We start from the raw sequence: 20,070 nt of genomic DNA, 5'->3' as shown, positions 1-20,070 counted from the left end.
TTCAGTTTTACTAGATGATTTTCCGTAAATTACTGCCTGCCTTTCTGTTAATTCTTGCCATGCCAAAACAGTAGATGTCGCTCTCAATGATACTTGTCGTATCATCACAGGGTGCCTGAAGCCTACTCCTCTGGATAAACTGTACAGCCTCGTGGGAATTGCACCCCCCCCCCCCCCCCCCATATGGCTATCAACCAGCAAATCCACGACTAAAATCCAGAAAGTGCTTCCTCAGATCTACCGAGGCTGTAGTTGGGGCACCACAGCAATGCCGAACCGAACTGTAGCGTGCAAGGTTTACCAGTACTGTAGGATGGATTACACCAAGCGAAAGACTACCAACCGGCTATACAGAGAATTGGAGTACGTGGAGATCCCTCAACAGATTACGCTCGGGTGTCACGAAATGTAAGAGCAATCTGACTAAATCGGGTTTCCTAGAGGAGCCGTCTCTCTGTGAGTGTGGAGCAACGCAGGAGACCTTCCGCCTGCTCCAGTGTACCCAATGTCCAGCAACATGCGCAACAGAAGACCTGCTACATGCAACGCCAGATGCAAAAGAGGTCACTAATTTCTGGGCGACAAAAGTGTAAATAATTGTCTTGTAAATATATATACACACACGACACGTAAATATTGTACATTATTTTATACACTGTAAATGCTCCTGACACGAATAAATAAAATAAAATGTTAAGAGTTTGTTCCAATTATTGAGTTTTAAATAACGTGTATTGCAGACAGGCCCCCAACTGCCTGAAACTTTTTATATTCGCAAAACTCTTGAAAATTTTAGCTATGCAGAATTCCCCTATGACACTTTGAGATTTTGGATCTTTTGATTTTAACTATTCAGACGCAAGTTAGAAGTAATGAGAGAAAAATATATCGAGGAGTATTTCTTCGAAGTTCTTCGCGAAAGCATTCTACTCAAGTCATCTGCAACACAATTCTTGCAAGGGCACCCTACGTTCTGGGAAACTCCCTTCTGGATGAGACTTCTTAGTTCTACGCGCAGCTCATATAACGGTCAGTTTATACGTTGTAGCAGTACAGGAAATGGCTTTGCCTTCAGTGTGCTCGCTTGCCACACGGGCGGTCCAGGTTCGATCCTACCTTCGGGTAACTTTTTGTTTTGTTTTCTTTTTTTATTGTTAGTCGGCGGAAGCCAGTTCTCTGCACATCTGTATTGGCTAAGTTGTTTTGATGAGGGGTCCCTGTCTCATATCGCGAATCAAGGCTTACAAATCACAACTCCGTCAGGACTGACGACGGCAGCAGTCTGGTTGCATTCAGATAAATTCTAAGATTCGACTACTGGACTTAATGTACAGATAACAGTCCCATGAAAAGTTAAACTAGATGCCTGCAACGTATCTGACGTTAACTAGCGAAGAGAAAAGCATCAAGATAGATGGTCAAGGATAAGTGTATAACGCCAAACTCGGTCTCTTAATCTTCAAAGGAAACAGTATTGTTTATTCCTACTTGAATGACTCTCGATAAATCTTTTTATTCGAACAGCTCACCCCTGTTAACTTTTAGCTCCCTTGTGTAACGTAAAACATCTGCAAAGTCAGCGTACAATCTACTGTGAAAGTCACAGTTAACCATTAGCTATTAATGCAGTAAAAGTACCGCCGTCAAGTCACCCATGACTACACCAAAAAGATGAAAAGTTGTTTTGTGAAAGTCGGAATTGGCGATAACACTCAGTGTTCTAATCCCGCTGGACCTGATTTCTTCTCTGCTCGAGAGACCACGACCGACTTATCGATATCGCGAATTTAGAGGAATTTACATTTTTGAAAATATATAGGCTTCGCAGTCAATCAATTATGTCTTTGAAGAATGGTTGGCATGTTCCTCGATAACAACACGCAAACACTCTGAGAAATCTGCAGATATTTGTCCAACGGTTGACGGTTGTGAAACGCCAGTTTCGTGTGTTCAATGTACCCGTTAATTGTTGTGTATTGACAGTCAGTCACTTCTGCCATGGCTATGAGTATTCGTCCGTCCACCCTTGTACGGCAGTACTGACACACAAACCTTTCACTCAGTACACTGTCCATACACAGCAGTACTTTCACGGTTGAGGTAGACGGTTAGGTGGTTCCTTGCCACAAAGCGGGTTTTACTTTCGGCGGGCTTTTCAGTTGCAGCTTAATTCTGATTGGCTGTTAACAGACGAACATGAAGCTTCTCACTGTCGCAGCTCTAAGCACACTGCTGTACTCAGTGAATCTGTATGCAGTAGTCAGCCGAGAAGTATGCTTGCAGCTGCTCGTGTTCTGTGTCAGAGACCGACCGAAAATTATAGCTTTACTAGCAAACTTCATTGTCAGCCTCGTTGTGCATCATTGTCTGCCGTTTACTGTCTCTCAGTTTGTCTAAATTGTTTGTTTTATAGCATTAGCGTCAAAGCGGAAAAGTGAAGTGAAACTTGGGAGCAAACATCTTATTTACATTGTACACAAGAAATGAACGGCAAAACTCTAACATGGCAGTGTTTTAAATCAATAAAATGAAACGTGTATCGTGACGAGAAAACGCATTCGAATAGTTCTATGCATAGAACCAGTATTAAAAAATTAATACTGTAGATAATAATGACATGTTCACACAAATGGAGAGTTATCGTAGTGCACTGAATAGGTGAAGCGCTTTAATATTTTTACATCGCTCGAGCCCCTTCAAGTCAGTACTCATGAAAATGTTTTTAGAACGGCATCTTCTGTCACAGTGCACGCCCAATTCTCTGCCGCATTCTAGTCGCTTGAATTCTGTCAAACTTGCCTCCCACGCTACATTGAAACGGAAGCTACTTTCCAGAACCCCTCGTGTACTACGAAAAGTACCTATACTCCGATTTCAATTACACTGCCTCACAAAAAGAGTGAAGCATTCACAAGATTTGGTCGGATGTCAGCTTTAACTTCGCACACGTACACACTATGGGCAGGTATGTAGATGATGAGGGTTGCAATTCTTTGAGGAAGGTTGTATGACACCCGGAGTGCATTAGTATTGCTCATGTTCAGCGATGTTACCAGGCACTAGTACGTTATGTAAGTGGCGTGAATAGTGTCATATGTAAAGCTATCATAGTAAAAGAGACGTAGATGTGGACACTTGTGATACAGCATTATCAGCATGTGACAAGAGTTTTGGAGGCTCTCATCGCGGGTCCCCATTTGGCCCGATGGTTGAATAGTGCAATATCCAGATTTGTGGGGCATTCGGATGTAACAGTGACCCGATGTCATACTTCATGGGAACATAAGGACAGGCGTATTCGTCGTAAAGGTTCCGCACGACCACGTCTCACCACGAGAGGGAGTGATAGCCGTATTGTGCACCAGGCACACCGCAACCCTGCCATTTGAAAACAAGTAATGGGCTCCCTGCAACATCGTTTGTGATCCCAGACTGCTGATCGAGGACTGGTAGCAGCCGTATTAGGAAACTGCTGCCCGCCTGCATAGGCTGCCGTTAACATCACATCCCAAACGTCCGCGTTTGAAGTGGTGCCGTACATCACATCCCAAACGTCCGCGTTTGAAGTGGTGCCGTAACTGGGAAACGTGGCCTTCTGATGAATGGTGCACCATCGTGTTCAGTGATGCATTGCGGTTCTGTACTACCCCGGAAAACGATCGACGGCAGGTATGCCGGCGACTTCGGGTGAGATCTCATTCTTCCAGTGTTTTGGACAAACACAGCGGTGGTACTCGTGGCATCATTTTGTGAGGGCGATCCGGTATAACATCAGGTCACGGAACGGTACGTCATGGACATCTTGGCGTCCTCGTGTGTTACCTCTCTTGCGATGGTATCACGGTGTCATTTTTCTTCACGTCAGAGTTCTTCCACACATGGCATGAGTCTCTGTGAACTGTCTGCATGACGTTCAAGTCCTCCCGTTGTCACAAAGATCCTCAGGTCTGTCCCCAATAAAATATCTATGAGACCAACTGGACGCCAACTCCATCTCAGTGACTGTATTCTGGATACGAGGTCTGCTTAAAAAATTCCGGAACTTTGCCCACAACATTTTTCAACGCTTACCTTTTACTTATTGTGCATGGTCTCCTTCAAAATATTCTCCTCCACACAGCTCCCAACGCCATTTCCACGCCCGGAAGCAGTCTTTGTACGTCTCCTTTGTTAAACTGCGCGAAGCGCCGTCTGCGAATTTTCTTTTATTTCATTTATCGTTACAAGGTTTTCGACTTTGGAAATAAAAAAAAAAGTCCGCAGGGGCCAGGTCTGGAAAGTACGGAGGATGAGGCAACACAATTATTCCTTTTTTGTGTAATAGTCACGCACCAGCAAGGGTGAATGTGCGAGTGCGTTGTCGTGATGCAAGAGCCACAAATTGTCTCGCCACAGCTCAGACGGTTTCCTTCTCATATTTTCTCACAGGCGTCGCAACACGTCCCGATAGTACCATCGATTTACTGTTTGTCTCTGTGGCACGAATTCATGACGAACTAACCCTTCAAAGTCAAAGAAAACTGTCAGCATGACTTTGACAACTGACCTGACCTGACGAGCTTCTTTGGACTTAGAGAACCTTTCCCGACACATTGTGAAGACTAAACCATGGTCTTATCATAACCGTACACTCCTGTCTCACCACCAGTTACGATTCTCTTAAGGAACATCACGTTCTGATTTGCGCGATCAAAAAGCTCTTCACAGATTGCGAGGCGAAGGCCTTTCTGGTCTTGATTCACGAGCCGTGGGACGAACTTGGCGGCAAAACGATGCATTCCAAGATGCTATGCCAGGATTTCATGACATGATCTAACTGAAATGATACATTCTTCTGAAATCTCTTGGACACTCTTGTCTTCGATTGGCATGCACAATTTAGTTGACGTTCCTCACTTTTGCGTCGTCGCGTAGACGTCGACGGGCGTCCTGGACGAAGGTCGTCTTTAAATTCCATCCGGCCAATTTTAAACCGTGTGAACCATTCGTAAGACCGAGTAGGGCTGAAGCTCTCATCACCTTAGGCTTCCTGCATCATTTGACATCTCTGTAAAGTTTTACTAGAGTTTCGCTCAAAATTTAATGCAGATGCGTTGCTCCTGTAACTCTGCCATCTCGAAATTCGCAAACTGTGCGACACGACGTTCTACTCAATACAGCACTGAACAATAACTAACAGACCTACAACAATGAAACTTCCGCAGTTACACAATAAACACAGGCGCGTGCAGGGATGCTAACCACATTTCGCTCCAACACACCATTGCCGCAAAATTACGAATGTTCCGGAATTTTGAACAGATCTCGTATCAAGAGTCATTTACAACAGTGGAAGTTTGCTTCAGAGAGTTTCTCCTCGTCTGGGCGCTTAACTTTTTTGTCACGCAGTGTAGTTTCCATTTGACAGCAAGGAGGACGAAATGCGCCCCACCACCAATAGACCAATGAGAGACTAAAAATGTCATGTACCAAATTATGCAATAAACTGCAAATAGCCGTCGCAGTTGCAGTACTAATTTTCTTCATTCATGATTAGTTTCGAACACTAAGCTCTTTATCAAATCATCCACTAAGCTATGCAATACCATCCGTTACCACAACCACTTCACTGTTCGTTTTCGTTAAGCACACCATTGTAAAGTAGTGCAGGACTGAACTTCATTCGCTTAATTAGTGTCAGTTAACTGTTGTGATACGACTGTGAACAAAGCAGTTTGGTTGTCAGTTCTCAGGGATGTAGCTCTTCCTGACGCGAGAATTACACCTTCTTTTCACTAAAAAAGTTTCTCCGGCCCAAATTAAAATTAAAAAAAAGATACTGGAAGAGAATAAAGGCACTACGAGGGTATATACCAAGGGGAATTAAACATTTTTCTTACTTTATTTTTGTAGGCTATATAGAGATTCTTCGACGAATTTTGCACAGCATACAAACCATACTTACAGATGTATGAAACTCTAGAATTTATTTAATTTATGAAAAAGTGAATGAGCTGTTACAGTTTAAACTTCATGTTTAGAAAAAACTCAAATTTTATAATTAATTATCTCAATTTTTACCACAGTTTTTAATAGATATGGAAAATTATAGAGTTTTGCGTCAAGGAGTTTGTGTTTGATAAGCAGTGCAAAATTCATCGAAGAATCTCTCTTCGTTATGAAGAAAAGTGTACCTAGAGCAACAAATGCAGCCTATAGTAAGTGAGAAAAATGATGAAATTTCACTTGGGAAAAAATTATTTTGTTGTGTTTTTGAACTTTCACTGCTGTTAGTGTGAATTCTGAATCCTTGGTGGTCATGTTGACAAAGTTTTATGAATTTATTTGTAAAAGTATAGATAGTAGAAATTCAAATGTCCTGTGGTGCCTTCCTGCTCCAAGTCATTCCATTTGACGTCCTACCCCTGCACTTAACATTCTGAAAGTCATAGATAGATGCTGTTAGGTAAAGGCAGTATTTCTTGACGTGCGAAGAGAATGTGACTCAGTACCACACGTACAATTATCATCGAAAGTCTGCTCATATGGGGTATGAAGCGAAATTTTTGCAGGAAGCACAGCATCGTGGTTGGAGAGTCATTGACAGAAGTGGAGGTAACTTCTGGTGTGATCCAGGGAAATGTGTTTGAATCCCTACTGTACATGCTGTATATTAATGACCTGACGGATAATGTTAGTAATAACCACAGACTTTTTGTAGATGATGCACTTGTGCATAATGAAGTACTGTCCGGAAATCAGTACACGAATGTCCAGTAACATGTTAATAAGAATTCGAAGTGGAGCAAGGACGGGCAGATTCGTTTCAGTGTTTAGTAAAGTAAAATATTATACTTTGCAAAATTACATCATCCGTGAATCACGGTTGGTACCTGACAACTCACACAAATACCTTGGTGCAACAGTTTGTGCATACGGAATGTAACGACTACAGTCCTAAGTAAAACGGATGGCGGACTTCGGCTCATTGATAGAATGCTGCAGAAATGCAATCTGTCATTTTAATAATCATTCATGTGAGCCAACATGGAATACCGTCTATTTGTGGGATGTTTACCAAATAGGATTTACAGAGGATAGTGAACGTGTACTATAAAGAACAGCAGGAACAGTCAGGTGTTGGTACGGCCAACAGAAGGGCATCACAGAGGTGCTGAAGGAACTCAACTGGCAGACGCTAGATGATAGGCGCAAATTATCCTGTGAATCTTCAGGGAATACACTACAACCCCCTACATGTAACTTCCGTAGGATTTGCGAGAAGGATATTAGATTAAGTTCAGAGCGCACAGAGGAGTCTAAACAGTCATTCTTCCCGTGATTCATATGTGGATGAAACGGGAAGTGGTAGTAATTTGTTCAGTGGGACGTGCCTTCTGCCATGCACTTCACAGTGGTTTGCATAGTAGGAATGTAGATGTACAGGAAGTACAAAGTACACTGCCCAGTTACATTAATGTACCCATCTATCAGAAACATGAATAATCAGGAAGAGTGTCGTTGAGGTTCTGGAAGATACCGACAAAGATGTGGAAGCACGCCGGCTCCAGTGCCGTAGTCAGCTGTGCTGGGTTTCTCGGTTGACGATCCACGGCACATACAGCCCAGTCAAGGTGGTCCCACAGATTCTCCATTGGTTGTAAATCCGGTAAGTTTGATGATCAGGGGAGTACAGTAACGTCATCGCCCTGCTCTTCAACCCCGCATGAAAACTTTGATCTGTATGACACGTTGATTTGTCGTGCCGGTAGATGCTATCGTGCTGAAGAAAAAGCAAATTGTGTGTTGGGGTGGATGGTCCCCAAGAATAAATGCTCACTTGTCCATTGTGCATCCTGTATCGACGAAATCACTGAGGGAATGCCACAAAACATTCCCTAGACCATAAGGCGCACAGAGGTCCCTTTCGACAAATGTTGCATGCTGTTTGCTTCCAGACGTTTCACGCTATACACGCCAACGACCATGTGTCATCTGAAAAGACCACCTGTCGCCATTCACAGGACGTCCAGTTGCGGTATTGGCGTACAAATTGCAGCCTTCGTTGCCAGTGAACAACAGTCAACACGGGTGCATGAGCCAGGGTGCCTATTCCGTATCTTTCCGCCATTGTGCCGATCGTTTCGGTACTCAATAGCACCGAACGGTCTAGTACTCGAATTAGAGTCCTTGAGTTATTCAGTATGCATTTCGGTAGCGATAACGTTCGGGTCTAAAGAACCGAAGCGCTGTTGTCGGTTCGTGTCGCGTAAGCCAATCAAAAGCAAGCGGCCGCAGATCCGCGCATGCGCACTGCAGCGCGCACAGCGCCACGAACACAAAGCGGCTAGCAGGCGACACAGGCGCGCTATTCTTTCAAGTACCGAAAATTGGGTTTACGTTGCCATAATGCATGACGCCGCATTCCATCCAGCTGACGTGCCCGCCTTCATCGCCCTTGCCTCCTCCTTAACAGGCGCAGTATATCCGTTTTCATGATTCTCAGCTGAAATGCATAAAAATTTTTACAGTTTCTCTGACCGCATGTTTGCATGCATGCATAATAACGATAGCGTATTTGACTGTATTCTGCAGATTGTCGTAAATGCCGCATGTCATCTTATTTTCATTCACACTGACATCATGTTTTGAAGTTTACGTTTCGGAAAATGAGTTAGAAATAGCGTGTAGTACCACATTGTACTAATACATGTATAAAAACATCCGAAAAACTGATTCCGAGAGGTTCAAAGAATATGAAGATAAACAGAATGTGGTTATAACACGCTCCTAGAGATCCAAATGATTAAGTAGCCCACATCCCTATATGATGCGTCAACGATGTGGGTCTTAAAAACAAAATTGAAAAAAAAACGCAGTTCGCCGAAGTTTGTAACACGCATCTCATGAATGAAAATATTTCGTATATGGTACTACAGTCTAAAAATATTACGGCAGAGATCTTTCATCTCTGTCTACTGTGGTTGAGGATTCGATCGCGGATAAATACTTGTGGCAAGCAAGATTATGAAGATGACTTCTGCTAGTTACATTCCCAGTAATTTAAGTTGTGCTCTTAGATTCCTGTCTAACCGCATACTCGGAAATCGCTACATATTCGGAAAAAATGGTGAATTATTTCTGACAAGAAAAAAATATAAAGGTCATTGTCGGTTGTTTCACTCACAGCAATTCCATCTCCAACAATTTCGTATTTTAAACACATAGAAATCGCGAAATCATTACTGAAGAAGTGCGCTCTTACATGTAAGTAAGAACGAATGTTGCAGAAAAATCTTAACTTACGCGAGCAACAATGTCTCAGAACGTGTTGCATATATGAAGAGCAAAAAAAAATTTTTTTTACGTCCACTCATGCACGAACCCGTCTTTGGTATCGCCCGCGCGCTAACCACTTGGGCACGCCAAACAGACACGCAGTGTTCATTTGTTATGGTATTATGTAGAGGAACGTAGGCTGACTCCGTTGCCAAACGGTGCTCTGTAAGTCATAAATGCGTGATAGTTTGGAAGGTTTCCAGTATCAGGCTTCACATAATTGCTTTCCATTGTTACTTGAAAGTTGTAAACACGTTTCGATAATTACTAACTAACCTATTTATGGGAAAATGCACACAAAGTCACTAGCAACGTCAGTTCACACTCATGTAATATACGTCAGCAGAGCCGATGTCTTGATGTTTAATGATCCTTAAACTCTTATTTGCATAAAAATAACACGTATTTTGAGAGAATATTGACCGAAAACGGTTTTTTTATGTAATCATTCACAGTAACAACCTAACCTAACCATATTTCTAACAAAGGAAAATAGTCTATTACGAACTCACCTTCCAACTGGATGCATCATCTGGTGATTCTTTAGTAACAGAGTCACTAAATCCAAAGCTAAAATCGCTAAATATGTTTAAAATAACAAATTATAGCTCACCGATCGACAGGGCCAGATCGGAATCCAAAACCTCTCGGTACAATTGTCGTAAAATCGGTGGCAGGGCCGTTCCGTAACAAGTCTCAGAAGCTTACTGAATAGGATATTTCGATAAAGAACCGAAAATGACGTCACTACCGAGACTAACCTACTACACCGATCGGTATGAACGATACAGAATAGGGCCCCAGGCGTCTGTTGCGTAGGCCCAGATGCAGCAACGTTCACTGAATGCTCGTTGAGGAGACGCTATTGGTAGGCGCTTGGTTCACCGGGGTGGTCAGTTGCTGAACAGTTGCACTTCTGTCCGTCCGTACACATGTCCACAACCGTCTTTCACCTCTGTCATTTATGGCCTGTGGTGCAGCACAGTTACCTCAGTACCAGTTTTGGATAGTGCCATTTTTACATGCGCTGTGTACTTTAGCCACAGCGGCACGCGAACGGTTTAGAAATGCAGCCGTTTCGAAATGCGTGCGGATGATGATGATGATGTTGATGTTGGTTTGCGTGGCGCCCGTACAAGTTCCAATCTCGACATTTCCCGGATGACGACGAGGACAACACAAACACTCAAGCCCCAGCCAGAGAAAATCCGGCTGGGAATCGAAACGGGGACCCCGTGATCCAGAGATGGCAACGCTAGCCATTAGACCACGAGCTGAATGCTTGTCACCTTAACCCGAAAGCCATTGGTCGTGCGCTGTTGGACGTCATATAAATCTCTCCGTATTAGAACAATTGATAATTTTTCTTATGGACCATCTGACAGCAACTGAAAAAAAAACACAATTTTAGTGCCATACGCGTTTCGCCTTTATTTTCTGCAAGGCATCATCAGTGGCAGGTTGCGTGAACGATTTCCTACATATTACGCTCCTGTTGCATTCCTGGAGTTGTTCTGCTTCTTATGAATGGCAATTTGCGGTTTTTTCGCACATTCCACAGCACTATGAACTGAACACTTGTTTCGATGCAATGTTTTGGTTTCAGACCGTCCATAGGTAAAAATTATCCATATACCGTAATATTACACGGAAGTGATGAAGACAGGACTACAAATGTTGAAGATGTTACTTCACTGTTTTCCGCGTCCTACCGACACGCTTTACATATGCTCCACCGTTGGTGCTGCCACCTACCGTTTGTGAGTTGTTGCACGTTGTCGAACCTAAGCGGTTGCTGTGTTAGTGAGACTAGGCCGCGTAAAACTAGCCCGAAAAATATTTCGTACCCCTTGAGACAGGCAACCTAAAGTATTCCATCCGCACCATGTTAATGTAAGAAGGGTTGCCTATCTTAAGATGCATTAAATATTTTCTGGGCCAGTTTTATTTTGCAAACTGTGTAGAAAGCGATGAGGCGAATGCCTTCGGTCAGTACTTGTCGCAGCAACAGTGCAGCTTTGGACCTTGTCAATTAATTTAAATGAGATTATAACTGGATTGTTGTACAGTGCAGAAGGTGTGAGCTGAGCCGTGGTGTGTGTTGCAGTGGTGCAGGGCGAGGGCGCGGCGTGGCGCGAGGCGGCCGCCGGCGCGCTGGTGGCGCTGCCCGGCGTGCAGGCGCGCTCGCTGGCGCTGGTGCTGCGGCTGTGCGCGCCGCCCGGCTCGGGCCCCGCGCGCCAGCACGCCGCCTCCTGCCGCCACCTGCCGCCCGCCGCCGCGCTCGCGCCGCTGCTCATCCGCGGCGAGCCGGGCCACGAGCCGGCCGCCGCCGCGCTGCTCGCCGCGCTCGCCAGGGACCTCACCGACAACAGGTCAGTCGGCGGCGCGCCTCGCAGCCCCGCCTGCGCCACAAGCGTGCTACTGGTGCAACTGCGCGTCTGCCTTCTCTTCCGCAGCGCAGACGTAGTACGTCATCTCATTCCGTATGCCTGCGCAGATCTTGACCGTTCGGGCAGATCGACGTATGTGCTCAAGAAGGCGACGCCTGAACACTCAACCCATCTATTCGGATAGTTTTTGGCAGTTCGCTTGCCTACATACGAGGGTTGCCCAGAAAGTAACGCACCGCATTTTTTTTTCCTCAGCCGAAAACAATGCTACGAATGCGAAACGTTTAGTACGTATTACACACATCAAAAAAAGTTTTGCATCACCCCGGTTCCCAGATCTCCTAAAGAAAGACGTTGACTGTGGATATTGTACCACACACACAGTCCCTTTGACTGTTCAGAGATGTCACTAAACCCGCCCAAAGATGTAAACAACCATGCATGAGCAGCGCCGACAGCCGATCAGTCCCAGTCATTCCACCAGGAAGGAGGTACACGCCTCGTGTTTTCTGTAGTTAACCAGGCCTAGACGGTTAATACCGCGCTTAGATCGCGTCCGCATTGTCAGTTTGCGTCAGGACGGGCTCTCAACAAGGGAAGTGTCCAGGCGTCTAGGAGTGTACCAAAGGGATGTTGTTCAGACATTGAGGAGATACAGAGAGACACGAACTGTCGATGACATGCGTCGCTCAGGCCGCCCAAGGCCTACTACTGCAGTGGATCACCGCTACCTAAGGATTATGGCTCAGAGGAACCCTGACAGCAGCGCCACCATGTTGAGTAATGCTTTTTGTGCAGCCACAGGACGTCGTGTTACGACTCAAACTGTGGGCAAAAGGCTGCATGATGCCCACCTTCACTCCCGACGTCCATGATGAGGTCTATCTTTGTAACCACAACACCATGCAGCGCGGTACAGATGGGCCCAACAACATGCCGAGTGGACCGTTCAGGATTGGCATCACGTTCTCTTCACTGGTGGGTGTCGCACATGCCTTCAACCAGACAATCGTCGGAGACGTCTTTGGAGACAACCCGGTCAGGCTGAACGCCTTAGACACACTGCCCAGCGAGTGCAGCAAGGTGGAAGTTCCCCGCTGTTTTGGACTGGCATTATGTGGGGCCGACGTACGCCACTGGTGGTCATGGAAGGCGCCGAAACGGCTGTACGATACCTGAATGCCATCCTCCGACCGATAGTGCAACCATATCGGCAGCATATTGACAAGGCATTCGTCTTCATGGACGGCAATTCGCGCCCCCATCGTGCACATCTTGTGAATGACTTCCTTGAGGATAACGACATCGCTCGACTATAGCGGCCAGCATGTTCTCCAGACATGAACCCTATCGAACATGCCTGGGATGGATTGAAAAGGGCTGTTTATGAACGACGTGACCCATAAACCACTCTGAGGGATCTACGGCGAATCGCCGTTGAGGAGTGGGACAATCTACAACCAACAGTGCCTTAATGAACTTGTGGATAGTATACCATGACGAATACAGGCGTGCATCAATGCAATAGGACGTGCTACTGGGTATTAGAGATACCGGTGTGTACAACAATCTGGACCACCACCTCTGAGGGTCTCGCTGTATGGTGGTACAACATGCAACGTGTGGTTTTCATGAGCAATAAAAAGGGCAGAAGTCATGTTTATGTTAATCTCTATTCCAATTTTCTATACAGCTTCCGCAACTCTCGGAACTGAGCTCAAGCAAAACTTTTTTTTGATGTGTGTATTTGAACCCTCCGACAGATAGCGTAGCTCCAGGACAGTTTCAAAATGGCGTCTGTAAGTGATACACGTTACAAGCAAAGTCCCGCCATTGAATTTCTCACTGCAGAGGAAGAAACTGTGGGGAATATTCACAAACGCTTGTGCAAAGCCTGTCGAGCATTTGCTATCGACAGAAGTACAGTTATTCGCTGGGCACGGAGGGTGAGGTTATGAGAAGGCGGTTTGGCGGAGCTGCACGATTTGCAGCGGTCGGAGAGACCATCGGCGGCTGTCACACCTGACAGTCGCAGCGAGCTGATGTTGTCAGCTCTTCTGGCGACTTCGGTGCCACATCAAGCCAGGAAATGTTTTGCTGCACAACCATAATGCTCGGCGCCACTCAAGCCTGAGGACTGTTGAACACATTACAAACCAGGATTGTATAGTGTTACTCCAGCCACCCTACAGCCCTGACCTAGCCTCCTCGCACTTTTACTTGTATGGGCCATTAAAGGATGCCATTTATGGAAGACATTTTGATGACGATGAGGAAGTGATTCACACAGTGAAGCACTGGCTCCGCCACCATGACAAGGATTGCTACCGACAGGGCATACACGTCTTTTTTTCGCATTGGAGGAAAGCCATACAACTGGATGGACATTACTTGGAAAAGTAGGTTGTGTCGATAAAAAGCCATTCTTTTGTGTGAGTAGTTCTCATTATGTTCAATAAATAATTGTTGAAGGAAAAATGTGGTGCATTGCTTTCTGAGCAGCCCTCGTAAAACGACCTCTTAAAGGGATCCGTACACACACACACACACACACACACACACACACACACACACACTTCTGTTGTCGGGCAGTCGCTTGGGTATGACCGCTGTATAGCCGATACTCCCTTCCTCATTTCATCTGCCCTCACCGCCACTTCACCTGACCCCCACCATCACTTCACTCAACGCCGGCCTGAGTGGCCAAGCGGTTCTAGGCGCTACAGTCGGGAACCACGCGACTGCTACGGTCGCAGGTTCGAATCCTGCCTCGGGCATGGATGTGTGTGATGTCCTTAGGTTAGTTAGGTTTAAGTAGTTCTAAGCTCTAGGGGACTGATGACCTCAGAAGTTAAGTCCCATAGTGCTCAGAGCCATTTGAACTTCACTCAACAAACTGCACCACTTACGGCACTGTCGTCCAACGCAATCGTCCAACAAAAATTTGTCGTTCGCTACTGAGGCGCTGTAATCGCTGTATAAAGTCGATCGGGACGTGTGTAGGATGCACAAGAAATTGATCAGACGGGTGGTTGGTACATTTATATGTTCGTTCAGGTATTTTAGCTCACTTTTAGAAAACCATCCCTAAAACCTTGTGATGCGCGACCTATTCAAAAATGATGGAACCGAGAGATACTTTAAAACTGAGCATTTTTCATCGTCATGTATAGCGTCCGAAACGCATATTTCCCGATAAATCGAGAATACAGACTTTTTACGAATGTTCCACAGTTTTATTTTGTTATGTGCTTTTCTTTTTATCTAAATGTGTGGAAATAGGTTGATTGATACGATGAATAAATCACTAAGGAATAATAAAAGAAGGACATAAATAAAATGTGTGAAACTATTTGGATTAGTAGAAAAACTGAACCCCACTAGGCAACGGCGGCCATACTTGGGTTAGTAAGGTAAGGTAAGGTGAAGTTCCGCGCTCTGGCCCTGGTGGGACAACCGGACCCAACAGACAGCTATGTCATGCTCAGCCAGTGGCGTCATTCCTTCATTTTCGGTGGTGCATAAGCGATACACACGAGTCGAAATGGTTTGCCGTGTCTGAGGCCTTTCCCTTGTTACCTACCGATGGTTGCCAGGTAAGTGAAGTAAGCACTGGGTTACCGCCATGAAGTCAAAAAATGTGCATCGAAGACTTCATTGAAAGATACTGCGGTGAAACGATCTTCCAGGTTTTCTCGGAGTGAATGTTTACTGCATGTTTTCTATTCCTCAAACGGGTCGTTGATCCAGTTCTTGGGACGATATTTCTACGAGAGACACATTCGCTTCTCCAGGTGCTACGAGCCGGGTTCAGGCAGCGAGCACTCCGCTTAACACCTGCTTTTTTCCTGTACGGTGTGATTGAAAGAACGAACTTGATCCTCATTGGATCATCTGAATGCTAGAAAAAAAGGAAGAGTTACCATATTTTTATCAGACAGTCCTGAAGTTGATAATACAGCAACTGGACAGGCTTACCATAGCAGGGGACCATTCTTGTACCACTTACTAAGCCAGTCGTCGATGAAACTGACAGGACGTATGGATACAGTAAAAAAGGGTGGGACCACACTGTGAAAATTAAATAACACATGTCTCTCTATGCTATTCCATAATCAGTTTTATTATTGCCAAGGTTACAAGCGTTAGAAAAACACACATCATCTGCTGCGAGAAACGTTCAGCAAGTAATCGTAAACATTTTTTTCTTCTCCAGTTTTGGTTAAAAAAAAATGGACTTTGTCAATTATTTCCGCTTCAGCCCATATATTGTCATTAAGTAGGTGGCAGTGCTAAAAGTAGCCTTCTAAATAGCGTCTGTAGCGGAGGTGCGAGATGCTATTGGAAAAAAACCAGAGCATCGCAGATATCCATAGACGGTTGCCGAATGTCTACGGATACCTGGCAGTGAAGAAAAGCACGGTCAGTCGTTGGGCGATGCATCTGTCATGTTCACAACAAAGTCGTGCAAATCTGTCCGATCTTCCGCGTGCCGGGCGGTCTCACACAGCTGTGACTCCTGCAATGTTGGAACATGCGGACACTCTTTCGAGGTGATCGATGGACTACAATCAAACACATCGTCGCACGACTGGACATCTCTGTTGATAGTGCTGAGACACTCGTCCACCACTTGGCGTGCTCAAAGGTGTGCGCCCGCTGGTTTCCTCGCCGCCTAACAGAAGACCATAAAGAGCAACGAAGGACCTTGTGTGCGGAATTGCTTGCGCGCTACGAGGCTGATAGCGAAATTTTTTTGTCGAACATCGCCATAGGCGATGAAACATGGACTCGTCACTATGAATCGGAAACAAAACGAAAATCCATTGAGTGACGCCACTCCACTTCTCCTCCGAGGAAAAAGTTCAAAACTGCATAGGACTTTTCCACCCTACCGCAAGGATCTCACACCTTCCGACTTCCATCTGTTTAAACTAACGAAGGATGCCCTTTGCGTGAAGCACTACGTGGGTGATGGCGAGGTTGTTTATGCAACATGTTGGCTCCAGTGTTGACCAGTAGACTGGTACCATGTGGGCATACAGGCCCTCCCAGTAGGGTGGCGTAATGCCGTCGCACTGAACGGTGATTATGTCCAAAAATAGGATTTTGCAGCCAAAAGAGAGCCGAATAGTATTTTATACTGGAATCCTAAATAAAACCAACCTACGAGGGGCGTTTGAAAAGTCGGTGCAAAAATAAAAACTACTTACGTGTTGGGGTAAAACTTTTTTATTTTTCGACATAGTCTCCTTGTAGACTTACACACTTCGTCCAACGCTGTTCTAATTTGTTGATCCCTTCCGAATAATAGGAATTGTCCAAGACTGCAAAATAGCTGTTAGTTGTTGCGATCACCTCCACGTTTGAATAAAATCTTTGTCCCGCCAGCAATTTCTTCAAATTGGGGAGCAAATAGTAGTCCGAGGGAGCCAAGTCTGGAGAATAGGGGGGATGTGAAACGAGTTGGAATCCTATTTCCATTAATTTTGCGATCGCAGCTGCTGAGGTGTGTGCTGGTGCATTGTCGTGATGGAAGACTTTTTTGCGGTCCAATCGTCGCCGTTTTTCTTGCAGCTCGGTTTTCAAACGGTCCAATAACGATGAACAATATGCACCTGTAATAGTTTTACCCATACACAGTGACGAAACGACGTTTAAAGTCCTGCGGATTCTTCCTGAACAGCTGCCAACCATCCTTGCAACACTTCACACGATTCCTTTTTGGTCAACCGTGAGCAATCGTAGAACCCATCTTGCGGATAGCTTTCTCATGTCCAAATGTTTATGAAAAATATTATGTACCCATTCACTCGAGATGCCCACAGCACTAGCAATCTCACACACCTTAACTCTTCTGTCATCCATGTTGTGGGTTGGCAGGAGAGCCAACACCGTATTATTAGAGGAAGCCGAAAGGCACGCGTTTTAGCTCACGCAGGCTGGCGTGAGGTCTGGAACAGGACAAGGAAATTAGACTTTAGAAAAAACTGACGTAGCTGGTGGAATACTTAACTTCAATCCATAAATGGTGAACGTCGCTCTTGACGGTACATTATTCATAATGTCAATAGTAACTGGTAATGGCGCCTTGCTAGGTCGTAGCAAATGACATAGCTGAAGGCTATGCTAACTATCGTCTCGGCAAATGAGAGCGTATTTTGTCAGTGAACCATCGCCAGCAGAGTCGGTTGTACAGCTGGGTGAGTGCTAGGAAGTCTCTCCAGACCTGCCGTGTGGCGGTGCTAGGTCTACAATCACTGATAGTAGCGGGTCCGACGTATACTAACGGACCGCGGCCGATTTAAAGGCTACCACCTAGCAAGTGTGGTGTCTGGTGGTGACACCAAAATCCATCACCATGATTTCTGGAGTCGTAACCTCCACAGGGCGTCCAGAAAGTGCAGCATCACTTGTGCCCATATGGCCATTCCGAAAATTTTTAAACCATTTATAAACTGTTCTAATCGAAGGTGCTGATTCACCGTAATGTTTATGAAGCTTCTCTTTAGTCTCCTGAGGCGTTTTGCCTTTCATAAAGTAAGGTTTAATCACTACACGAAATTCTTTTTCGTCCATTTTTAGACAGTCACTCGACTTCCTTGATTCATACAAATGCCAAACACAAAGAAATAGACCAGTATGGCTGAAACTTGGTGTGCGTTCTTTACAAAGATGCTACTAACTAGACATGACCTCGATACGCGCCGGACTGGCTCTCGGGCTTGGCACGGACTTTTCAAACGCCCCTCATACTTCCAGAAAAAAAGTGTTGCATTACTTACTGGAATCCGAGGTATTTGCGGATTAATAAGTGTATTTAACAATTAAGTATATAGTACAGTATATCCATTACTGAACCAGGGGTAAGGTACGTACGCTGAGCAGTTCTAACATGTACAGGAAAATCAAACGACTGCTCTTACAGCAGGAAGATACTCATCGTTTCTTTTCGAGGGAAAAGTAAGCTGGTACCGCGGCAGTGTTATCTTACCCAGATCCCGTTGGTAGGGCTTTGGACATGGTGTCCTAAACTTGGGGTGCACTCTCTGGAGAAGAGCCTAGCGGAGCACTTGCGAGATAATCGGAAACTATTTCGATATAATCTCACAGATCAATTTTAGCTGCTACTATTGTTTCGGAAAACCAAGGGCTGATATCCAGTAACGCGCTAACGAGGACTTACATAAGTGATCGGCGCTGTGAGAAACTAATGAGAAATCTAGCGAGATGAGTCAAATGAACGAACAGAAAGGAGCGAGAAGGAATCAAAATAGATTTGACCTTTTATTAACCGGTACTGGAGGAGGGACATAAGCGGGAGCGGATCAGCGCTTCAAGGTTGATAGAGACTAAAAAAATAGATCGGGCTACCGCGGAGGCCTATTTATTATGGGTCAGAATCGCTCAAAAAGTTAGCGTTTCCGTGCCTACCCTGTCGTGTCCAAGTAGAGCAAACGTTTTGAAATCAGTTTACCTCCATTCTCGATTTTAGATAATTTCTTAAATAACAAAATGTGAGATGACGATAACTGTTGACAAACCGGGAAAGCGGGCCTCTAGATGCTCAGGATCATCATGATATGGCTAGTCAGATTCTAAGGCTTTCAGTTTACTGCACAATTACTTTTAGTGATATATATAAATTCTACACTAAACAGTTTATGAAAATGTTAATAGAGGAAGTCCGGGAAGTAGGGACGAATGTTTAAGTGCTATAGAACATACAAGATTGATTGAAAATGTTCAGTTTCTTTTACAAATACATGAAGAATTATATGCTCCATATGACCAACCAAGCCCGCGCGGCAACGAGCAATACGTTGAAGTTCTCGATGACGCGTTCACAAACTTCTGGTGGAATGCCGTTAATAACCCTTTTAATTTCATCCTTCAATTCGTGTATTGTTTGTGGTTTGTTCACATACACTTTTGATTTCACAAATCCCAACAAAAGAATTCACAAGGCGTATGATCGATGATCAGGTTGCCACGCAAAGAGGTAATTTTTTGAGGAAGCTTTTAATTCAGCAAAGCAAACGTCTCACGGGATGTGTGACACGTCACAACATCTTGTTGAAGCCAAATATCGTCATTTTCATCAATAAGAGGGCAAAACCAATCAGAAAGCAGGTTTCGGTAACGGTTGCCCTTCACAGTGACGGCAGCTCCCTCAACATTTTCAAAAAAGTACGGGCCGATCACTCCTCCTGCCCAGAACCCACACCACACAGTCGTTCGTTGTGGATGCTCCTCATCTTCCACAGTCACTCGCGGATTTTCGTTGCCCCAAATTCTGCAGTTCTGCTTATTGACGTACCCACTGAGGTGGTAGTGCGCTTTATCTCAGAAAATTATTCTT

At 45.0% G+C, this 20,070-nt stretch overlaps 1 protein-coding gene across 1 annotated transcript in view; it reads left to right on the top strand.

The window, feature by feature from the left end:
• Positions 1–10,401: 10,401 nt before the first annotated feature.
• LOC124712259 (protein FAM13A) overlaps positions 10,402–20,070 on the top strand; it is an 89,459-nt gene continuing 79,790 nt past the window's right edge. The window contains exons 1-2 of the mRNA XM_047242554.1: positions 10,402–10,435; positions 11,426–11,690. Of these exons, the coding sequence (XP_047098510.1) occupies positions 10,402–10,435; positions 11,426–11,690 (299 nt within the window). The remainder of the gene's footprint in view (positions 10,436–11,425; positions 11,691–20,070) is intronic.

This window comes from Schistocerca piceifrons, chromosome 8 (assembly GCF_021461385.2).
Source record: "Schistocerca piceifrons isolate TAMUIC-IGC-003096 chromosome 8, iqSchPice1.1, whole genome shotgun sequence".
Taxonomy (NCBI): domain Eukaryota; kingdom Metazoa; phylum Arthropoda; class Insecta; order Orthoptera; family Acrididae; genus Schistocerca; species Schistocerca piceifrons.
The sequence above is the reverse complement of the archived record's forward strand: the minus strand, read 5'-3'. Positions and strand labels throughout refer to the sequence as shown.